This window comes from Podarcis filfolensis, assembly GCF_964270895.1.
Source record: "Podarcis filfolensis genome assembly, chromosome: 7".
Taxonomy (NCBI): Eukaryota; Metazoa; Chordata; class Lepidosauria; order Squamata; family Lacertidae; genus Podarcis; species Podarcis filfolensis.
In genome coordinates, this window is record NC_139603.1 from 46,741,633 (window position 1) to 46,759,430 (window position 17,798).

At 41.0% G+C, this 17,798-nt stretch overlaps 1 protein-coding gene across 3 annotated transcripts in view; it reads right to left on the reverse strand.

The window, feature by feature from the left end:
• The window catches only part of TMEM241 (transmembrane protein 241), a 39,826-nt gene extending 24,055 nt beyond the window's left edge, over positions 1-15,771 (reverse strand). Inside the window, exons 1-7 of one of the 3 annotated variants that reach the window (XM_083623623.1) lie at positions 15,067-15,298; positions 12,838-12,884; positions 11,101-11,178; positions 7,489-7,570; positions 4,403-4,480; positions 3,257-3,282; positions 1,523-1,574 (exon numbers count right to left, since the gene is read on the reverse strand). In XM_083623623.1, coding sequence (XP_083479749.1) covers positions 1,523-1,574; positions 3,257-3,282; positions 4,403-4,480; positions 7,489-7,570; positions 11,101-11,178; positions 12,838-12,884; positions 15,067-15,138 — 435 coding nt within the window. In that variant the 5' untranslated portion in view covers positions 15,139-15,298. Of the gene's footprint in view, positions 1-1,522; positions 1,575-3,256; positions 3,283-4,402; positions 4,481-7,488; positions 7,571-11,100; positions 11,179-12,837; positions 12,885-15,066 lie in introns of all 3 variants that reach the window. The other 2 variants (XM_083623624.1, XM_083623625.1) reach the window with 2 other exon arrangements.
• Positions 15,772-17,798: the final 2,027 nt, after the last annotated feature.

Consider the following 17,798-nt stretch of genomic DNA (forward strand, 5'->3'; position numbering starts at 1 on the left):
AGCTCCACCACTGCCACCAAGATGTGCTGTGTCCATGCCTGCAAATCTGACTGGCATGTAAAGAAGCTTGATTCATGCACAACAGTGTATGCGCAGAGCAGCAGCCCGCATAATGGGACTGAGCCACCCTCCCAACACCAGCATTGCTGCAGCATACTGGAGGGACCTGTGGTAGGGCAAGGTGCTGGTGAGGTCAGGACTATGCAGTTCTGCTGCCACCCTGCCCCATGCCAGCTCCTTCCAAGTAAGCTGCAGTGGTGCTGGTGCTGGGAGGGCGGCTGTGGCTCTGCCTCACCGCACGGATCACATCCAGCATAGAGCTTCACCACAACAAAGTGGGGACATTGACTCTGGTCTCCCTTCATGTGGAGATGTGCATATAGATTGTTTGTACCAGGGATGAACATGAAGATGGGATGGAGGCTGGTCACACCAAGTGGTGGCGGTGGAGGGCTTGCAACTCCACAACCCCCACCCTTCCACATGTTCTCTCAAAGTGTAGGGCATGTGTGAGCACCCCCCCCCCATAGACAGGCCTTACCTTGGGGAGAGAGGGATCTGGGTGGTGTTTTCTCATTGTCACGCACTACTGGCTTTTTTCTTCAATGCTAAGGTTTGCCTGCTATGGCTGCAATCTTGTTTTAATCACTTTAAAAGTTTTTAGCCTGCCTTTCCATTAATGTTTGAGGCAGCTTTTAACAGAGGGCAATCTCAAGAAAAATATAAATTATAAGAGGGACAAAAAAAGGAGGTAAAACACAATTCAAAGCTAATTAACCAGGAAGGTTAAAAACTTAAGAGAATGGCAGGTTGGATGGATGCCTGTCTGAAAAAGGAAGGTGTTTTAAAAGTGATGGAAGAGGGGGCGAGAGGCGCCTCCCTAGGGAGTGAGTTTGAAAACCAACCGAGGGCACAGAGAAGGCTCCCTTCTGCATCCCACCCAGACCTAATTCAGATATTGGTGGGTTGCAAAGGAGAGGAGTAGGCAGGAGAAGACAGCTCCACTATTCACTCTCTCTTCAAAGCTTAAAAACAGCTCTGAGTAAACATGGACATGGCTGTATATTTTTAAAAACAAGTGCAATAATGCATGTGGGGAGAGAAGAAGAGACTTCCAGAGGCACTAAGAAATAATTTACTGAAATGTGCCTGATGTGTTTCCAGTGCAAAAAAACTTATTTGCCTGACTAAAATATGAACCATATATACATAATGATTCAGAAACAAAGACACGAAGATTTCGCTTGAAAATATAGCTTTAAGCCCTTGTTTCTATGCAGATGCCCCCAATGTTTTTACACCTGAAAAGCATTAGACTCCTTTCAGCAAACTGTTTCCTAGGGCGGACCCGCCTCTGTGAAAGGTTTTGTTGCTTGGCCGTTGCCCTCCTGTCTTTTCTTCTCAATAGCCAATCACAATCAAGAGGGAATGTTCACTTCCTAAATCCATTAAAAAAAATATGCAAGGAGACAGCCATTTCACAGTAATCTTAGGATTGGGTTTTTTAAACCAACCTACCTACCTGTGGATCACAGAAAGGAAGGCACCCTGCTGCTACTAGAAGAGTCAGGACTCTGCATGGAAGAAACAGTATGCCACATGACTGACATTCATTGCAATGCATTCTCAGAGGAATTATATATTTCTATTTCATTAAATATATCCATCTGTCTAAGTATCTATCTGTCTCATCCTGCCTCCAAATAGCTCAAGGAAGTACATGTAGTTCTATGTCTCGTTTATCCTCACTACTACCCTGTAAGTTAGGGTTAAGCTGTGAAATATTGACCAGCCCATGGTTATCCAGTGAGCTTCATGGCTGAATGGAGATTTGATCGCATGCTCAGTTCAAACATGGTGACCCAGGGATAGCACACATGGTACTTTTCAGATGATGATGGACTCCAAATCTCATCAGCACAAGGCAGCATGGCCAATAGTCAGTGATAATGGAAGCTGGAATCCAACATCATATTGTCTGCCGCTGCTGTAACCAAAGCCCTGCCCTGGCTTTATTCATAATTTTCAGTTATGTTATTATTCCTACTACTACTATATTTGCCACATGACAAGCAACAAGCATGATCAAATGGAGGAGAATAACATAGACACTGAAATTGCCCCTTGGGGGAAGAGGGGAAAAAAGCTAAGACACACATTGTGTAGTAGCCCCTTCTTACAACATCCCCTTCTGCTTTTGTCATGACCCCTTCGGCCCTATTCTTGCTTTGCAGACCCAGCTTGAATTCAAACCACAGTTGCAAATCCTTTTGCTAAAAGCAGGGCTTGCAGTTGGAGCTGAATGTAAACTGCCCAAATGCAAGCCCCACTGCAGCTGTTGTGGACGCACTTTAGTTATCCCACACCTGGTGTCACATGATGTCAATTACAGTAACTTATCCATCACAGCAGGATAAAATTGGCCATGTGTGCCACGCTAGAAAAAGTTAGTCCTTTCTCTCACACCATTTCTCCAATGCAAATCACCTCTCTGAAGCTGCTATAATCTGCAGGGGGGGGGGGGGGAATACTGGCTTAATACAAAAACATCTGAATTCCAAAAAGTTTTCCTAAGTTAATAACTTGAGTTCCTTTTAAACACAAAGTTAAAATATGTTTATTATTTTTGAGCTATTTTACTCAATCATTCTTATATAATATCTTCTCATAGTTCTGTTTGCCTGTGAACAATCTTCTTTTGTCAAGGTCTTTTGGAAATTGTGTATTTAAGCATTTTGAAAAAATATGTACACAAACATAATTATTTCATCCCCTCTTATCCAAATCTCATCAAATACAGATACATATTTCCGTGCACTTATTATAATTCTCTGAAACAATACTGTACTGTGTTTAAAAAGGAATCTAATTTAATAATGATATACCCAATGCAAACTGGTCCTAGGCCTAAATTCAATGAATAATTCAGGATGCCTAAGCCCACTGATTTTAATGAACTTAAGGAGGCTTAACTCTGTGATGGCTTCAGAAAGACAACTCCAAGAAGTGAGTCAAGAAAAAGAACCATGGAATTATGATTCACCTGGAGAAGTTATGGTGGGACTCTGTGTGTCAACCTGCTGAGTAATATAATTTCTAGGCAGTTTCATCTTTATGTTCAAAGCTTTTCTGTATTTAAGCATTAAAAACGTGTCCTTTTTGAAGTTTACGATGACTAGAAAACCAACTTTGCAATCTGTGAGAAATCTAGGCCCTCTGTGAAATTCTCAATAGACTTATACATTGAGAAACTTACCTACAGATTTTTAGTCTAGAGGTCTGCTGTTAAGAAAGGAAACAAAATGCAATCAAAACACAGGAAAGAAAATGTGTTATTATACATGCATCTAGACTTCTGACAGTTTTCCAAATGCAAGTTCTATTATTGTGGTACCTGTAGAAGAAAAAATGAACTCAACTTGAAATAGTTCCTAAATAAATTAGTTTCTAAAATTGCACACATACCCCAGCCAAAAGCAAAGTTTGCAACTTTTTTGGTGGGTGGGGGTCCTCCTGGACTTAATGCTATCTGAAGAAAGACAACTATCTGCAATTATTAGGATTGCCTTATTACTAGCTGCGACCCTATCTGGTTGTAGCAGATATTTCCCTGGTTACCTCTAGACTGGGTTAGTGTAATGCAATCTATGTGTGTCTGCCTTTAAAGAGGATTCATAAGCTACAGCTGTTGCAAAATGCTAATTCTACACCAGGGCCTTTTCAGTGGTGGCCTCATCTTTTTAAAAAACAAACAAACAAACACCTCTCTCCATGAAATGCACCTTCCCTCCCTGTAGTTGTTCAGGTAGGATCTACATTATACTTCAAATAGCTTTTAACTGAGGGCTCAATTAGACCAAATGTTCCTTACCACAGCCTTAGTGGAAAGAGTTCCCACTTATATAAGCTGGGGCATCTGATTTTCACCAATTCTTCCTACCTGCTTAAGTTCCTCCCTTCGAAAGCTGCTCCTGGTGGTTGGGAACTCTGGAACAGAACACTATAGGGCTGCAGTTGAAAAATATTGGGTGTCCCAATTTGTGGAAGTAGTTTTTCACTAAGGCAAAACTACCAAGGATACAACTCTTGGACTGCATCAAAATCAGTATTTCCCCCCTCGCCGATTCAATGATCTGAGCTATTTAAGGATCATCAGAGTGACACTGTCATTCAGCTCCCTTTTTGCTCTATTACAGACTTCAGAATACATATTCTTCCCACAGAATTCAATAATTTTCATTTTCAAAAGGAAAACATTTGATGTATTTCCCTTATTAAAAATAAAATTAAATTAGTAACTGGATTATGTAGCAGAGCTGGGAAAACATGGTAACACTAATTTCACTATTTCCAAAGCCCTGGCACAGGCTGTTAACAACACAGGAAATTCATTTTGTCATACCTCTTTCTGCACAAATGCCTCGATTCCACAAGCTATAACGTCTGCAGCATTGTGTAAGGTAAGAAAGATAGGAATTGGCTGTCAAGGGAGAAAATGTGACCAATAAGATTAGCATTGCAGATTCTGAAAAGATCCTCTTCTGTACTTATTCATGTTTCTCTTGGGTGGTCCTAAAAACCAGATATTTCTAGGGATACAGTTTCCCTTATAAACAGCTGTAGGAGCTTGCAGGTATGAAATGAGATGGTGCACAAAGCATTAAATTTCTCCCATGAGCATAGTGCTAAGAACTAGCACCATGAGGAAAAACTGCAGTCTCCAAGAAGGGACAGAATGTTTAGCCTAGTTTCAGTCTGTGTCAATTTCATACATGTTCAAAACTCTGATCTATTTCTTTATTAACCCACTGTGATTTTTTTTTAAAAAAAAATCATGCAAAAATGTGCATTAAAATACCCAGGGCTTTTTTTCCTAAAAATATATTTAGGGGTACTCTCATTTTTACTCAAGAAACCACCATTTTATAGTTCAAATCAGGGGAAATAAATACAGTAAATGGACAAAAGTACAAAGATTCACAAAACATTTAGGGCAGGGGTAGGCAACCTAAGGCCCGTGGGCCGGATGTGGCCCAATCGCCTTCTCAATCTGGCCTGCGGATGGTCCGGGAATCAGCGTGTTTTTACATCAGTAGAATGTGTCTACTCATTTAAAATGCATCTCTGGATTATTTGTGAGGCCTGCCTGGTGTTTTTACATGAGTAGATTGTGTGTTTTTATTTAAAATGCATCTCTGGGTTATTTGTGGGGCATAGGAATGAAACTCATCTCATCACTCCAAAAACGAACCACATCCAAACTGGAAACTATATGGAAAACTTGGAATTTGTCTTCTAAGACGTGCATGCAAGGATACTATAAATGAGTTCTGTATAAAACAGAATTTGTAAATTATTGGAACAGCTTTATTTGATAGGATACTTATTTTAGGTGTTTGCCACTGATCTTATTTTATTTTGTATAAACAATTTATCTGTTATTCTTGTATTTTTTCACTAGAAATGCTTTTTGTAGAAACAAACATGTAGGCCATAACAAATTATTTGGACCTAAGACACAGCCACTTAACAAAGTACATTCTAAATACTTGGGAATTTGCAAGAAATGGTATTCAATGAACAGCCAAGCATGGCACATAACCAGTCAGTTGTTGACTGGTCTTCAGTAGGATCAAAAAACAACAATTTATGCTGCCCATGCTCAATAATTTGCCAATCATTATTGTTAATCTCTTGTAAAAACATCACATCATGTTTTGCAATGTACATTTTGTTATGTGGTCAGTGTTGATTATATTTTATCAGTACAGATATATTTTAAAAACAAAGAACTGTTCCTAGTTCCACTGCTGGCCTTGTTACCTACCATTTATGTTGCCCCTCCCTGCTGCTGAGGCAGAAAGTTAAACGGAGCCCGTCATCTAACACAGGCCACTTGAACTAGAGCACAATAATAGGAAATACTAGAAGTAATATCTAAGAAAGCTGACACCAGAATTTACATTTTTCCTTTTCTCCAGCCAAGTTTTAACACACACATGTATATACAGACACACACACCCCCTTTCCCTCCCATACGCTATTGGCTCTTTCTAGAGCCAAGAGAAATGTGTTTTTCTGCCAACAGTGGCTCCAGATTGCCCAGCTCAGCTAACCTTCGCCAGATGTCTATTGTCTTTGATGATATTTTTTAGGAGCTTTAGTCTTTATAAAAGGAAGCTCAGTATGTTGGTCCAGCCAGCATAAGCAAATTGCCATCTCCTCAATTCCACTATCTCACGAACACATCTCAGCCAGTTGTTGTTCCAGAAATTCTCATTTCAGTTTGAAATGTAAATTCTTAGATGAAATAGGCAGGCACATGCCCTCACAGCTAAGTAAGACCCATTTCTACAGCCACTGTGTAGATTGCATTTCAAGTGCAGAAATAAACCCCATTTCAAGTGTTTTCACAATCCCATTTTAACACTGCCATTTTAAAGATGAGGAACTGAGACTGAGTTTGGGGAAGAGCAAAAATCTGAAGCTGGGTCTCCCCACTACTTGTCCGCGCTGGCTCTCATCCAGTGCAGAATTACTCACCAAACAAAGGGACAAAGCAAACATCATAATTAAAACCAGCTGGACTGATTTGGAAATGAAGCTATATGTAGTTATATGATGCACCACAGTAGTGGCAATAGACATGTGAGCACTAATTTAGGAATCATGTTAACAACAATGAAAATGCATTTTATGCTCCTATCTATTTCATGTGTCAAAATGGAGCATCTTTCATATTCATGTACAGTGAGCTGAGGCCTCATCATAACAGTAGATTCTGAAGAGGCGGGAGTAACAGAAAAAAGTGGGGGGGAGGGGGAGATTATGGGATGTAAGTCAACAGAGAAAGGAAGAGTCACATAGACTAAACTTCCCCAGTTGCCTTATCAGAGGATGTAAGTGCTTCATGTGCTAATTCCCAGGGCAAAAGGAAAGAGAGGAAGGGAATGAACTCTGGCTCCTGTTAAAGGTGACTTGTTTTGTGCTGAGAATTCTTCGTTATTTTGCTGCTGGAGCTCATTATACCCATTACACCCATACAAGGCAGCTTATTTAAAATATATATATATAACCTCTTTCATCATTAATTATCAGTTTTGCATTATATACAGCTGGAGATATACATTTCAGTCTTGTTGATACTGTTCATGCATCATATTTGCAAAAGTGGTTGTTATTGTCACCAATGTACATATAGGGACAATATAACACGCAAAGCTGAAAATTAGGGAATTGTTTGCAAAGAAACCATCCAGTCAGCACAAGGATTTCCACTTGTGCGACGGGATTTGCCCCTTCTCCTCCCCCACTTTCCCTAAACTTGTTCCAGATGACGCTTACAGCTTCCAAACAGCAGTTAGTGTTTTTACAAATGACTTTAACCTCAGTTAGGTCAATGACTTTAACCTTAGTATGCTATCTGGAGTAAAACATTAACACCAACAAATGAAAAAGCATGTTAGTTTCCATTTGCCTGTATCTTACCAGTCTGGACAGTGCCCTGGAACCTGCATAAATAATGCCCACAAAGAGTGCAGAAGCTGGAAGCCATGACAGCACTTCAGATCTGTAAAAACAAATGGCGCATACAGTTACGACTATGCCAGATTCTGTATACAAATGATATCAAAAGACATCTACCCAAAACATTTTCCTCGACTAAACAAAGGGAAATGAACCTGGACCAGGTGTAATTAAGAGCCATGAAGGAAGTTGGAAGCTCTGCAAGATACATCTCTTGGCATTGTATCTGACCATTCCCATGCTGCAAAGATGCAGTGTATCCAAGTATCCTTATTGGGTTAGCTCTTCTGAGTAGCTGCAATGATGACATGCCTCTACAGTGTAATCTCCTGATTCTGTTTTTAAGTATGTTGTTTTGCTCAAGCAATGAGTTAGCTGAATTCAATCCAACTTCTGCTCATACAACATAAATTCTCTTTCCTCACACCGGGCCCAAATCTTATCTGGATCAAACTGACAACTACTATAATTATTTTGCTAGTAACTTCAAATCAGATGCCTCCTTAAAACAAGCAATGTCATTTGAACTGAAGTAGCAGTGGAAAAATAAAGCCCTAAAGCTTGAGAATGAGGTCTCCATGTGGAAAACAGAGATCACTGACCACAATGTGAAGTCTCAGGAATCCCTGAAATGTTTGCATGTCCAATGTGACCATCTAAAATGCAATGGAAAAGGCCATTAGAACCGTTCCCACGATGGAACTTCAGAACTCAATCCTGCCAAGAGGGATTCTTTTTCAGGGCTGGAAAAGAATGTCTAGCACTACGGGAAATGCTTCAACAGCAGTCATCACTCTAACATGCCAAGCCATACAACGGTCAGGCTCAGAATCTGCTATAATGACTTTGCAGAGAGCACTGTGTTGTGCATTCCTTGACAAGTACGAAAGAAATATGCAGTATTCCATGAATCGGAATGGTAACTTGGAGATCACAAGACATGCCTACGCTACAAATCTAGATTGATCATCATGGCATTACGCAAAGAGCATTGCAGATAACTGTTCTGTGAAGGAGTTAAAAGATCTCAATCAGATAAATTTCAGCATACACTCAAAATCTAAATACCCCTCTCATCCTTAGATCTAGATTTCTGAAGGAGTTAGAAGCAGCTCCTATATCTTTCCATCTGCAAACAGAGACACAAGTACAATATGAGTCACCCCACCCACTTTGAAATCTGTTGGGGTTGATGATACTCAGTATTTCTGCAAATGAGAGTGAAGGGAACTTTAGGCACCAAGGAAGCCAACAGCCAAAATCTCATTTATTCTGTGGCTCAATGAACAGAGTGAGGAACTCATGACTTGCACACAGCCTGAGTCTTCCATCATTGTTGCTGATCAAAATCTTAAGACACCCCAGTGCTGATATTTCTACAAGTTAGTAATCTTCCATGTTGTAGGGAATATGTATTAAAAGCTCAAACACAAATACATAGCCAAAGGGCAGGGGGGCAGTTACCACCCCAAATCAAGTAAATAAATAAAAATACTTAACTGACTAATTTCATCACAGATAATTTGGTTCTGCCCCACCCCAATATAAAGCCTGCCCCCGCAAAATAAATCCTGGCTATGCCCATGTTGGGGACCCCTTGACTAATGTAACACATTCTGCATGAAGCTGCATTTGAAGAAAGGGTAGAAGCTGCAGCTGGTGCAGAATTCTGAAGCATGCCTCTTGAAAACAGACTTCCTATTCTGCCTCATCCATGCTTTCAGTTCTTTCCATGTCCAAGCATTAAATTGCTTGAGCTCTGGGTACCCTAAGGAGTGCCTCTTTCCTTACACTCCTCCCCTTTTATCTTCTGGTCTTCTGCAGCATGCCATCCTTTGCATCCCATCTTTTACTCAACAAGAGCAGGGAGCAGGAAAGTCTCTGTGTTAGGATTACCTTGCTTAGACTGACATCTAGTGGAGTGAAGTCTTAAGCTCCAAAGCAGAACAACATTTAAGGCACCCTTACCACAATGTTCCATTGCTATCACAGAATGCCACCCTGGAGCTCCATCAGATATCTATCCCCCTGATGTGCAGCCATTCTACAAATGGAAGAACAGTACTACTGACGATGCTCAGAATGAATTTCTCCAAGCACAGATCTTTATGTCACAGGTCACTGTTCTTCTAGGGGAGGACACTATAGAGGTGTGTAAAATTATGCATGGAAAGAAGAAAGTGGAGAGGGAGGTTTTTCTCCCTCTTTCAAAATACTAGAACACAGGAGCATCCAAAGAAGCTGAAGGCTGGAAGAGTCAGAACAGACAAAAGGAAATACTTCTTCTCGCAGTGCAAGGAACCAACTTCCACAAGAGGTAGTGATGGTCACCAACTTGGATGTCTTCAAAAGAAGATTAGACAAATTCATAGCGGGGAAGGCTAACAGTGGTTACTAGGCAGGATGACTATGTTGTGTTTCTACCTCCAGAAGCATTATGCCTCTGCACACCAGTTGCTGGGAGAGGAAAGAGCAGTGGGGCACTCAGGTCCTGCTCACACACTTCCCATAGGTTTCTAGTTAGTCACTAGGAGAACAGGATAGTGGGTTACCTGGGCCACTGGCCTGATCTGGGGGGCTCTTCTTATATACTTACGTACATAACCCTGGACAAAATGAAGTATTTTTTTCTGTGGGTTTTTGCCTCTCAAATTCATGAGAGTTGGGTTTTTTTAATGTGTTCAATGTGGATGCCTTTCATTTAAACATCAGATTAGATTTCCATGGAATAAATCAGCTATTCCTAAAACTGTATCCCAAACAGTTCATAATTGGGCAAGACCAGGCACCCCCAAACTCGGCCCTCCAGATGTTTTGGGACTACAGTTCCCATCATCCCTGACCACTGGTCTTGTTAGCTAGGGATGATAGGAGTTGTAGTCCTAAAACATATGGAGGGCTGAGTTTGGGGATGCCTGGGCTAGACAGTCAAATGGCAAGTAAGTGATCTTGCATACTAAGATGCAAACAGCAGATTTCTCAGTTCTAGATTGTATGCAATCTAAAATGCCCTCTAGAGTTGGGAAGTACAGTGGTACCTCGGGTTACATACGCTTCAGGTTACATACGCTTCAGGTTACAGACTCCACTAACCGAGAAATATTACCTCGAGTTAAGAACTTTGCTTCAGGATAAAAACAGAAATCATGCAGCAGCAGCGCAGCGGCAGCAGGAGGCCCCATTAGCTAAAGTGGTGCTTCAGGTTAAGAAGAGTTTGAGGTTAAGAACAGACCTCCAGAACGAATTAAGTACTTAACCCAAGGTACCACTGTATCTTCATTTGACCATGCTAATTATATAAGAATGGGACAGGGGGCTGAAACTGTGGCCAATCCTATGGTTTTAATCTCATGAGTATATGCGCAAAGTTATATAAAAGCATAAAGAAAACACTCCAGTTACATACAGAAAAAAGTGTGTGGATGTTTATTATTATTATTTTACCACTACACAGTTCTTGCAACATTATGGGGTAAAAACCACAGCCAAGTATCTGAAATAAGATGACACATATTCCAGTGAATATTAATTGGACTACTGTCTGTATATTCTTACACTGCAATTTCATTGTACCTTGAACTGCTGCTGATCTCAGTCCAGCCAATCTTCCAGGAAATGTGTAGGAGAAATCCACCAACTAGTGTCTGCCAGCTGCAATTGAAACACATACAATGTTCTGTTTCTAAACAATTAACCCAAGTCAATTACTACTCACAGTGGAGGCTCCTTCCATGAGTGACACAGTCTGATCATATGCTGCATTCAGTCATTGGACTGGCAGTATAAAGGGCAACAAAATAAAATTATGATGATGGAACAAAAGAACAAATTATATTCCTAACAGGCAACTTGGGCTGCTGCAGAGCCAGTAGATGCGCCTGTAGTTAAAGCATCAGCTGCTTAAGTGGAGCAAAACCACAAAGCTTTTACACTGCTAAATTCTGAAATCAAAGATTCCACCTGTTGTGAGGCCACAGGGAGGAGAGCTTAAGCCAACTTCTCCTTCTCTAAGGCCATTTGCAGAAGTGACACTGAAGCTAGTTTGTATATCCAACATATGCATTGCAAATATTGATTAGGATGCACATTGAGATATGTGTGTGTGTGTGTGTGTGTGTGTGTGTGTGTGTGTGTGTGTTTAAAAGAATATTATATGAATTAGTGTCAGGTAAGCAGTACAGTGGTACCTCGGGTTACATATGCTTCAGGTTACATACGCTTCAGGTTACACACTCTGCTAACCCAGAAATAGTGCTTCAGGTTAAGAACTTTGCTTCAGGATAAGAACAGAAATTGGGCTGCAGCGGCGCGGCAGCAGCAGGAGGCCCCATTAGCTAAAGTGGTGCTTCAGGTTAAGAACAGTTTCAGGTTAAGAACGGACCTCCGGAACGAATTAAGTACTTAACCTGAGGTACCACTGTATAAGCTATGAGTCTTGCTATGAACTTGCTGGGTGGCCCAAAGCAAGCCACTTCAGCAGGGGTCGTCAATATCATGCCCTCCACATGTTTTTGGGCTCCAACTTCCACACGGCCCAAGCAGCATGGGCAATAGTCATAATGGGAGTTGTTGTCCAACAACATCTGGAGGGCATTATGTCAGCTCCCCCACACAACATGGTCAATCTAGTCTACTGCCCATCAGTTTAACTGAGTGATCCCATTTTCTAGTCTTACTGGAGATACATTTCTCTCTATTCACTTTTTAACCTCATGCATAGTTAGATAATCCTCACTCAAATAATAATCATCTTACATTTGTTTTGTCTGGGTTTGTCACACAGAATCTTAAGAACTGTTGTAACTTGACAGAGCCTTTCAGAAACCACTGTGAAAATAAGAACTCTCTTTCCCGCCATCTTGGTCTTAGCCTCCCCTTTCCCTCTATAGCTGCCAATTTTAAACCACCAATCAAATCTCTCAGAACAGTTTGAGCACTCTGCCATCAGCCTTGCGATTTTAGTTAAACTGCCTTTGTACAGCCTTCCTCTGCTGTTTTGTGGGAAGTAGGCTGACCATAGGATTTGACATATTTGAAGCCCTTGAACATTTGAAATGGGGAGTGAAAGTTATCAAAACTTGGAAAATGGCACATTCCTTCCCCTCAGCTACAGAAAGGGGCTGGTGAAAAAATAGCAGCTTTTGACACAGAAGCAGAGCTGAGAATTAGGACAAGTGGATAACATGTTGTAACAATAAAACATATAGGAGTTTCCCAGATGATATACAACAATTGTATGAGACACCAACATCTGTCTGGTACAGCTACCTACTTATACTGTCATTTTTAATGCACTTTTGAAATACTTACCCTTGAAAAAGAGTAGGGTAGGTGAATTTCAGGACAGACAGAACATACTGGAAGACAAAACACCAAGTTAGGGGATAGTACATAAACACACACACACACACACACACACACACACACACTTACTTTTCAAGTAATTTTAACAGAAATCAATGGATGCAATGGATCAGGCAATGAAACAGAACCCAGCCATAAAAATAAAAAGAAACAAGTCATAGCTAGCCCTGACCTGAATAGGCTACTTGGGACAGAATTCACTTATTAATGAGTGCAATTTGAATTAACTAAGTGACCACTTCAAGTAAGAGAATCTACCAAACTCATTGGCTTATCAGATGTACATTTTCCCCCCGTAATTCAAACATAGGAGTTGCAAGTAGACGTTGTAAGCTGAAGAAGATTTAAATTAAAGCCTTAGAAGCTACCTGTTGCATAGGATTCTCATGACCTTTGCTGGTTCTGCCTTAACCATAAACCAAACCAAAGCAACATATATATATACATACACAGTTTACACACACACACACACACACACACTGCAAGTAATTTAATTTGGTTGATTAAATTACATGCTATTCTTACATACTTTCCCTCTTGAACTTCATTGTTCATTTGCTTTCTGCCTTGAAAATACCACAGCCTGTTGCTTCTCATCCATCCCTGTGTTCCTATTTCTAAAGGATGTTGCAAGACTCCAGTCTTTTCTGTTTTAAAGGTAACAGAAGCTAGAAAGATGCTAAAAAGACTTGAAGCACCTTAAAGACTAACAAATAATTTATTTTATTTATGTAAACTGTTTCTAAGCTGTCCTTCAGTGGATTCCAGAATGGAATACAATAAATATGAGAATTAATCAAAGCTACAGATGCAATAACACATTTGTCAAACAATTTATAGACTATGGGGCAAAACAAGACAATACAAACTAAAAGCAGACTAAGGCAATATTTAAAATGCCTGAGCAAATAGAAATGTTTTAACTTGGCACAAAAAGGCAGTCAGTGCACATATCCAAATATGTGGTATAGCCACAGAAGAGGCCTCTCTTTGGTGCATACAAAACACATCTCCATGAAGGAAGGGGCTCAAGGAAAGGGTCTCTATTAAAGATCTCATGGCACAAGCAGATGAGGGGCAGGCAGGAAGACACATTCTGTCAGGCATTTGTGTTCCAAACAAACTTTGTGGAACCACAGTTCACTTTGTCAGATCTAGTCCACCAAAGTTAATACAGAACAATCCTAACCAAGTCTACTCAGAAGTATGTCCTCTGAATTCAATGGGGCTTACTCCAATGTAAGTAGGGTTTGGATTGCAGCCTTAGTCTTTAAGGAACTGCAAAGACTTTTCTTGGTTTTGCAGCAACAGATTAGGTCTGGAAGTGGCTGTAGATCCTGGAAAGGTTACACATTTCACTTGTCACAGAGGAGGGAACAAAATTGTCTGAAGCTTGTATTGAAGTACCTCATTGAGACTTGTTCCCAAGTACCAGTAAATGTGTCTAGTTTTTTTTCCTTTCTCCTAACTTCAGGGTGGCAAAGCCAACACATTTAAATGGAAGAAATCCGTAAATTCTTTCTTAATAGTCAAAACCCAGAGTCCTAAACCTAAATATTTAAGACTTGCAGTGCATACAAACTATCGAAAAACATTGTGCTTTCAAATGATAATACAAATAAAACTGCCACAATTTTCTTAGCGCTTGAGAGCATGTTTTATTGTCTGTATGTATATAATTTAAGGCTGAGTGGGATGTGATAACCCCATATGACCTTTTGTGCATGATTTTTAATTGTTTTGAGTTTTGTTAAGAGTTCTCACACAGCCCTAGAAGTATTTCTACTTTATCCTTCACTTAAGGCAACTATATAAAGCCATTAATTTAGTTTATTAATTAACCTCTTGCTTTCCAGGGATAAATGTGAGGCCCCTTCCGTCCTCCTCCCATCCCATGTGGGGTTTAAGAGCGGGCTAAAGGAAAGTCGATTCCGGTAGCTGCAAGTCTCTGCAAGGAGAAAAGTCAGTTCTCGAAAGAAACTGAAAATCAATGAGCAGCTTTTCATTGTCTCGGATAAAAACACAAGCTCACCGATGCTGGAGAGAAAAGGCAAACAGGGTGTTCAATTTCCCGAGGTATAAAAACTAGCAGACCAGCCAAAACTTGCGACCCTGTGAACATTTTAAAGTCGAAATAAAGGGCAGTTTAAACCAGCAGAGCTCTCTCAGCCTCACCTTGTTGGTGAAATAAGAAGACAAGTAGAACAAACAGAAGGCGAGACCAGTTGCAGGTCTCTTTAAATACATCTGTCAAATCATTTCACCAGTCCGGGGACAAGGGAAGAAAGGCACTTTCTCCCGACTGCTGCGACCTGCCAGGAAGAGCGACTGCATGCGGCTGCCATGACAGAGACACGTTGCTCTGGAGTCTGCTCCAATGGGCGCGGAGAAAAGGGCCCCAGAAACCGCCTTCTTAAAGGGGCAACGGTTTCTCCAGGGCGGAAGGAAAAGAATGCGCCGCCGCTCTCCCGGTTCCTCTCTCTACGCGGCTTCAATGATGCGCTTATACACCGTCTGGCTGGTTAGTCTTTTCTGAGAGGAGTGCCGCTCGGACATTTCTTTTTCCCTAAGTGTTGTGTTTTTTTTGCCGCCTGTCCTCAGATTTCCAGAGCAGAAGGTTATCGTTGGAGGCGGCAATGAAGAAAATGCAAGAACTCCAAACGGGACAAAACAAATAGCTTTTAGGATTAAAGACGAAAATCGGAGAAAGCACAGCTGTATACAAATGCATTATGGACTTAGGTTTGCTCGCCCCGGCCATGGAAACTCCTTTCAAAGGATCAGAAACTTTATAAAGAAGGAAGCTGCTCATCTCCACCCAGTATCCATGTAAAGATCAATCATCGTGCGTGCTACTGCCACAATAAAGCTTTTAGCCTTTTGGTGCTACAAGATTCTTTGTTGTTTTTGCTTCAGCAGACTGACACAAGGGAGTGATAGGATAGAAACGCGCAGTTTAAGTGCCTTGGTTTCTCTTGCAAAATTTTTATCTTTTGGTACATTTTATGGCGCACTTGGATAATGTGAAACTAACACACAACCCCTGGTGTAAACGAATAATTGTACCATTGTTGTTGTTTAGTCGTTTAGTCGTGTCCGACTCTTCGTGACCCCATGGACCAGAGCACGCCAGGCACTTCTGTCTTCCACTGCCTCCCGCAGTTTGGTCAGACTCATGTTTGTAGCTTCGAAGACACTATCCAACCATCTCGTCCTCTGTCGTCCCCTTCTTCTTGTGCCCTCCATCTTTCCCAACATCAGGGTCTTTTCCAGGGAGTCTTCTCTTCTCATGAGGTGGCCAAAGTATTGGAGCCTCAGCTTCAGGATCTGTCCTTCCAGTGAGCACTCAGGGCTGATTTCCTTAAGAATGGATAGGTTTGATCTTCTTGCAGTCCATGGGACTCTCAAGAGTCTCCTCCAGCACCATAATTCAAAAGCATCAATTCTTCGACAATCAGCCTTCTTTATGGTCCAGCTCTCACTTCCATACATCACTACTGGGAAAACCGTAGCTTTTACTATACGGACCTTTGTTGGCAAGGTGATGTCTCTACTTTTTAAGATGCTGTCTAGGTTGGTCATTGCTTTCCTCCCAAGAAGCAGGCGTCTCTTAATTTCGTGGCTGCTGTCACCATCTGCAGTGATCATGGAGCCCAAGAAAGTAAAATCTCTCACTGCCTCCATTTCTTCTCCTTCTATTTGCCAGGAGGTGATGGGACCAGTGGCCATGATCTTCGTTTTTTTGATGTTGAGCTTCAGACCATATTTTGCGCTCTCCTCTTTTACCCTCAATAAAAGGTTCTTTAATTCCTCCTCACTTTCTGCCATCAAGGTTGTGTCATCTGCATATCTGAGGTTGTTGATATTTCTTCCAGCAATCTTAATTCCGGCTAGGGATTCATCCAGCCCAGCCTTTCACATGATGAATTCTGCATATAAGTTAAATAACCAGGGAGACAATATACAGCCTTGTCATACTCCTTTCCCAATTTTGAACCAATCAGTTGTTCCATATCCAGTTCTAACTGTAGCTTCTTGTCCCACATAGAGATTTCTCAGGAGACAGATGAGGTGATCAGGCACTCCCATTTCTTTAAGAACTTGCCATAGTTTGCTGTGGTCAACACAGTCAAAGGCTTTTGCATAGTCAATGAAGCAGAAGTAGATGTCTTTCTGGAACTCTCTGGCTTTCTCCATAATCCAGCGCATGTTTGCAATTTGGTCTCTGGTTCCTCTGCCTCTTCTAAATCCAGCTTGCACTTCTGGGAGTTCTCGGTCCACATACTGCTTGAGCCTTCCTTGTAGAATTTTAAGCATAACCTTGCTAGCGTGTGAAATGAGTGCAATTGTGCGGTAGTTGGAGCATTCTTTAGCACTGCCCTTCTTTGGGATTGGGATGTAGACTGATCTTCTCCAATCCTCTGGCCACTGCTGAGTTTTCCAAACTTGCTGGCATATTGAGTGTAGCACCTTAACAGCATTGCAAATAACAAGGCCAGTGGAAGTGATGGTATTCCAGCTGAGCTATTTAAAATTTTAAAATTGTACCATATATTTATTTAAATAACCCCAATAAACTGACGTTAACAATAATTTAGCAATCAACAAATTGACTATTTCTTTAAAAAATACACAATGAAACTGCAAAGTGCTCCACATATCTTCCAGGTGGGGTGCTGCCTTACAAATGGGTAATTAGGTTCTAATTCTGTGTGCTTGCGTGATTGATTCGCAAATGTCCATATACAGTACATTCAGTTTAAGGGTGCTTTTGCTAGGGATTCACACCTGTTTTCTCAGAAGATCAGACTTATTTGTAATAAGGAAAAGACAACTAAATGCACTGGAAAGTGTAGGACAGGATAAGTGTTCAATAAACAGGACCGAACAACACTGCTGTTTCCTTT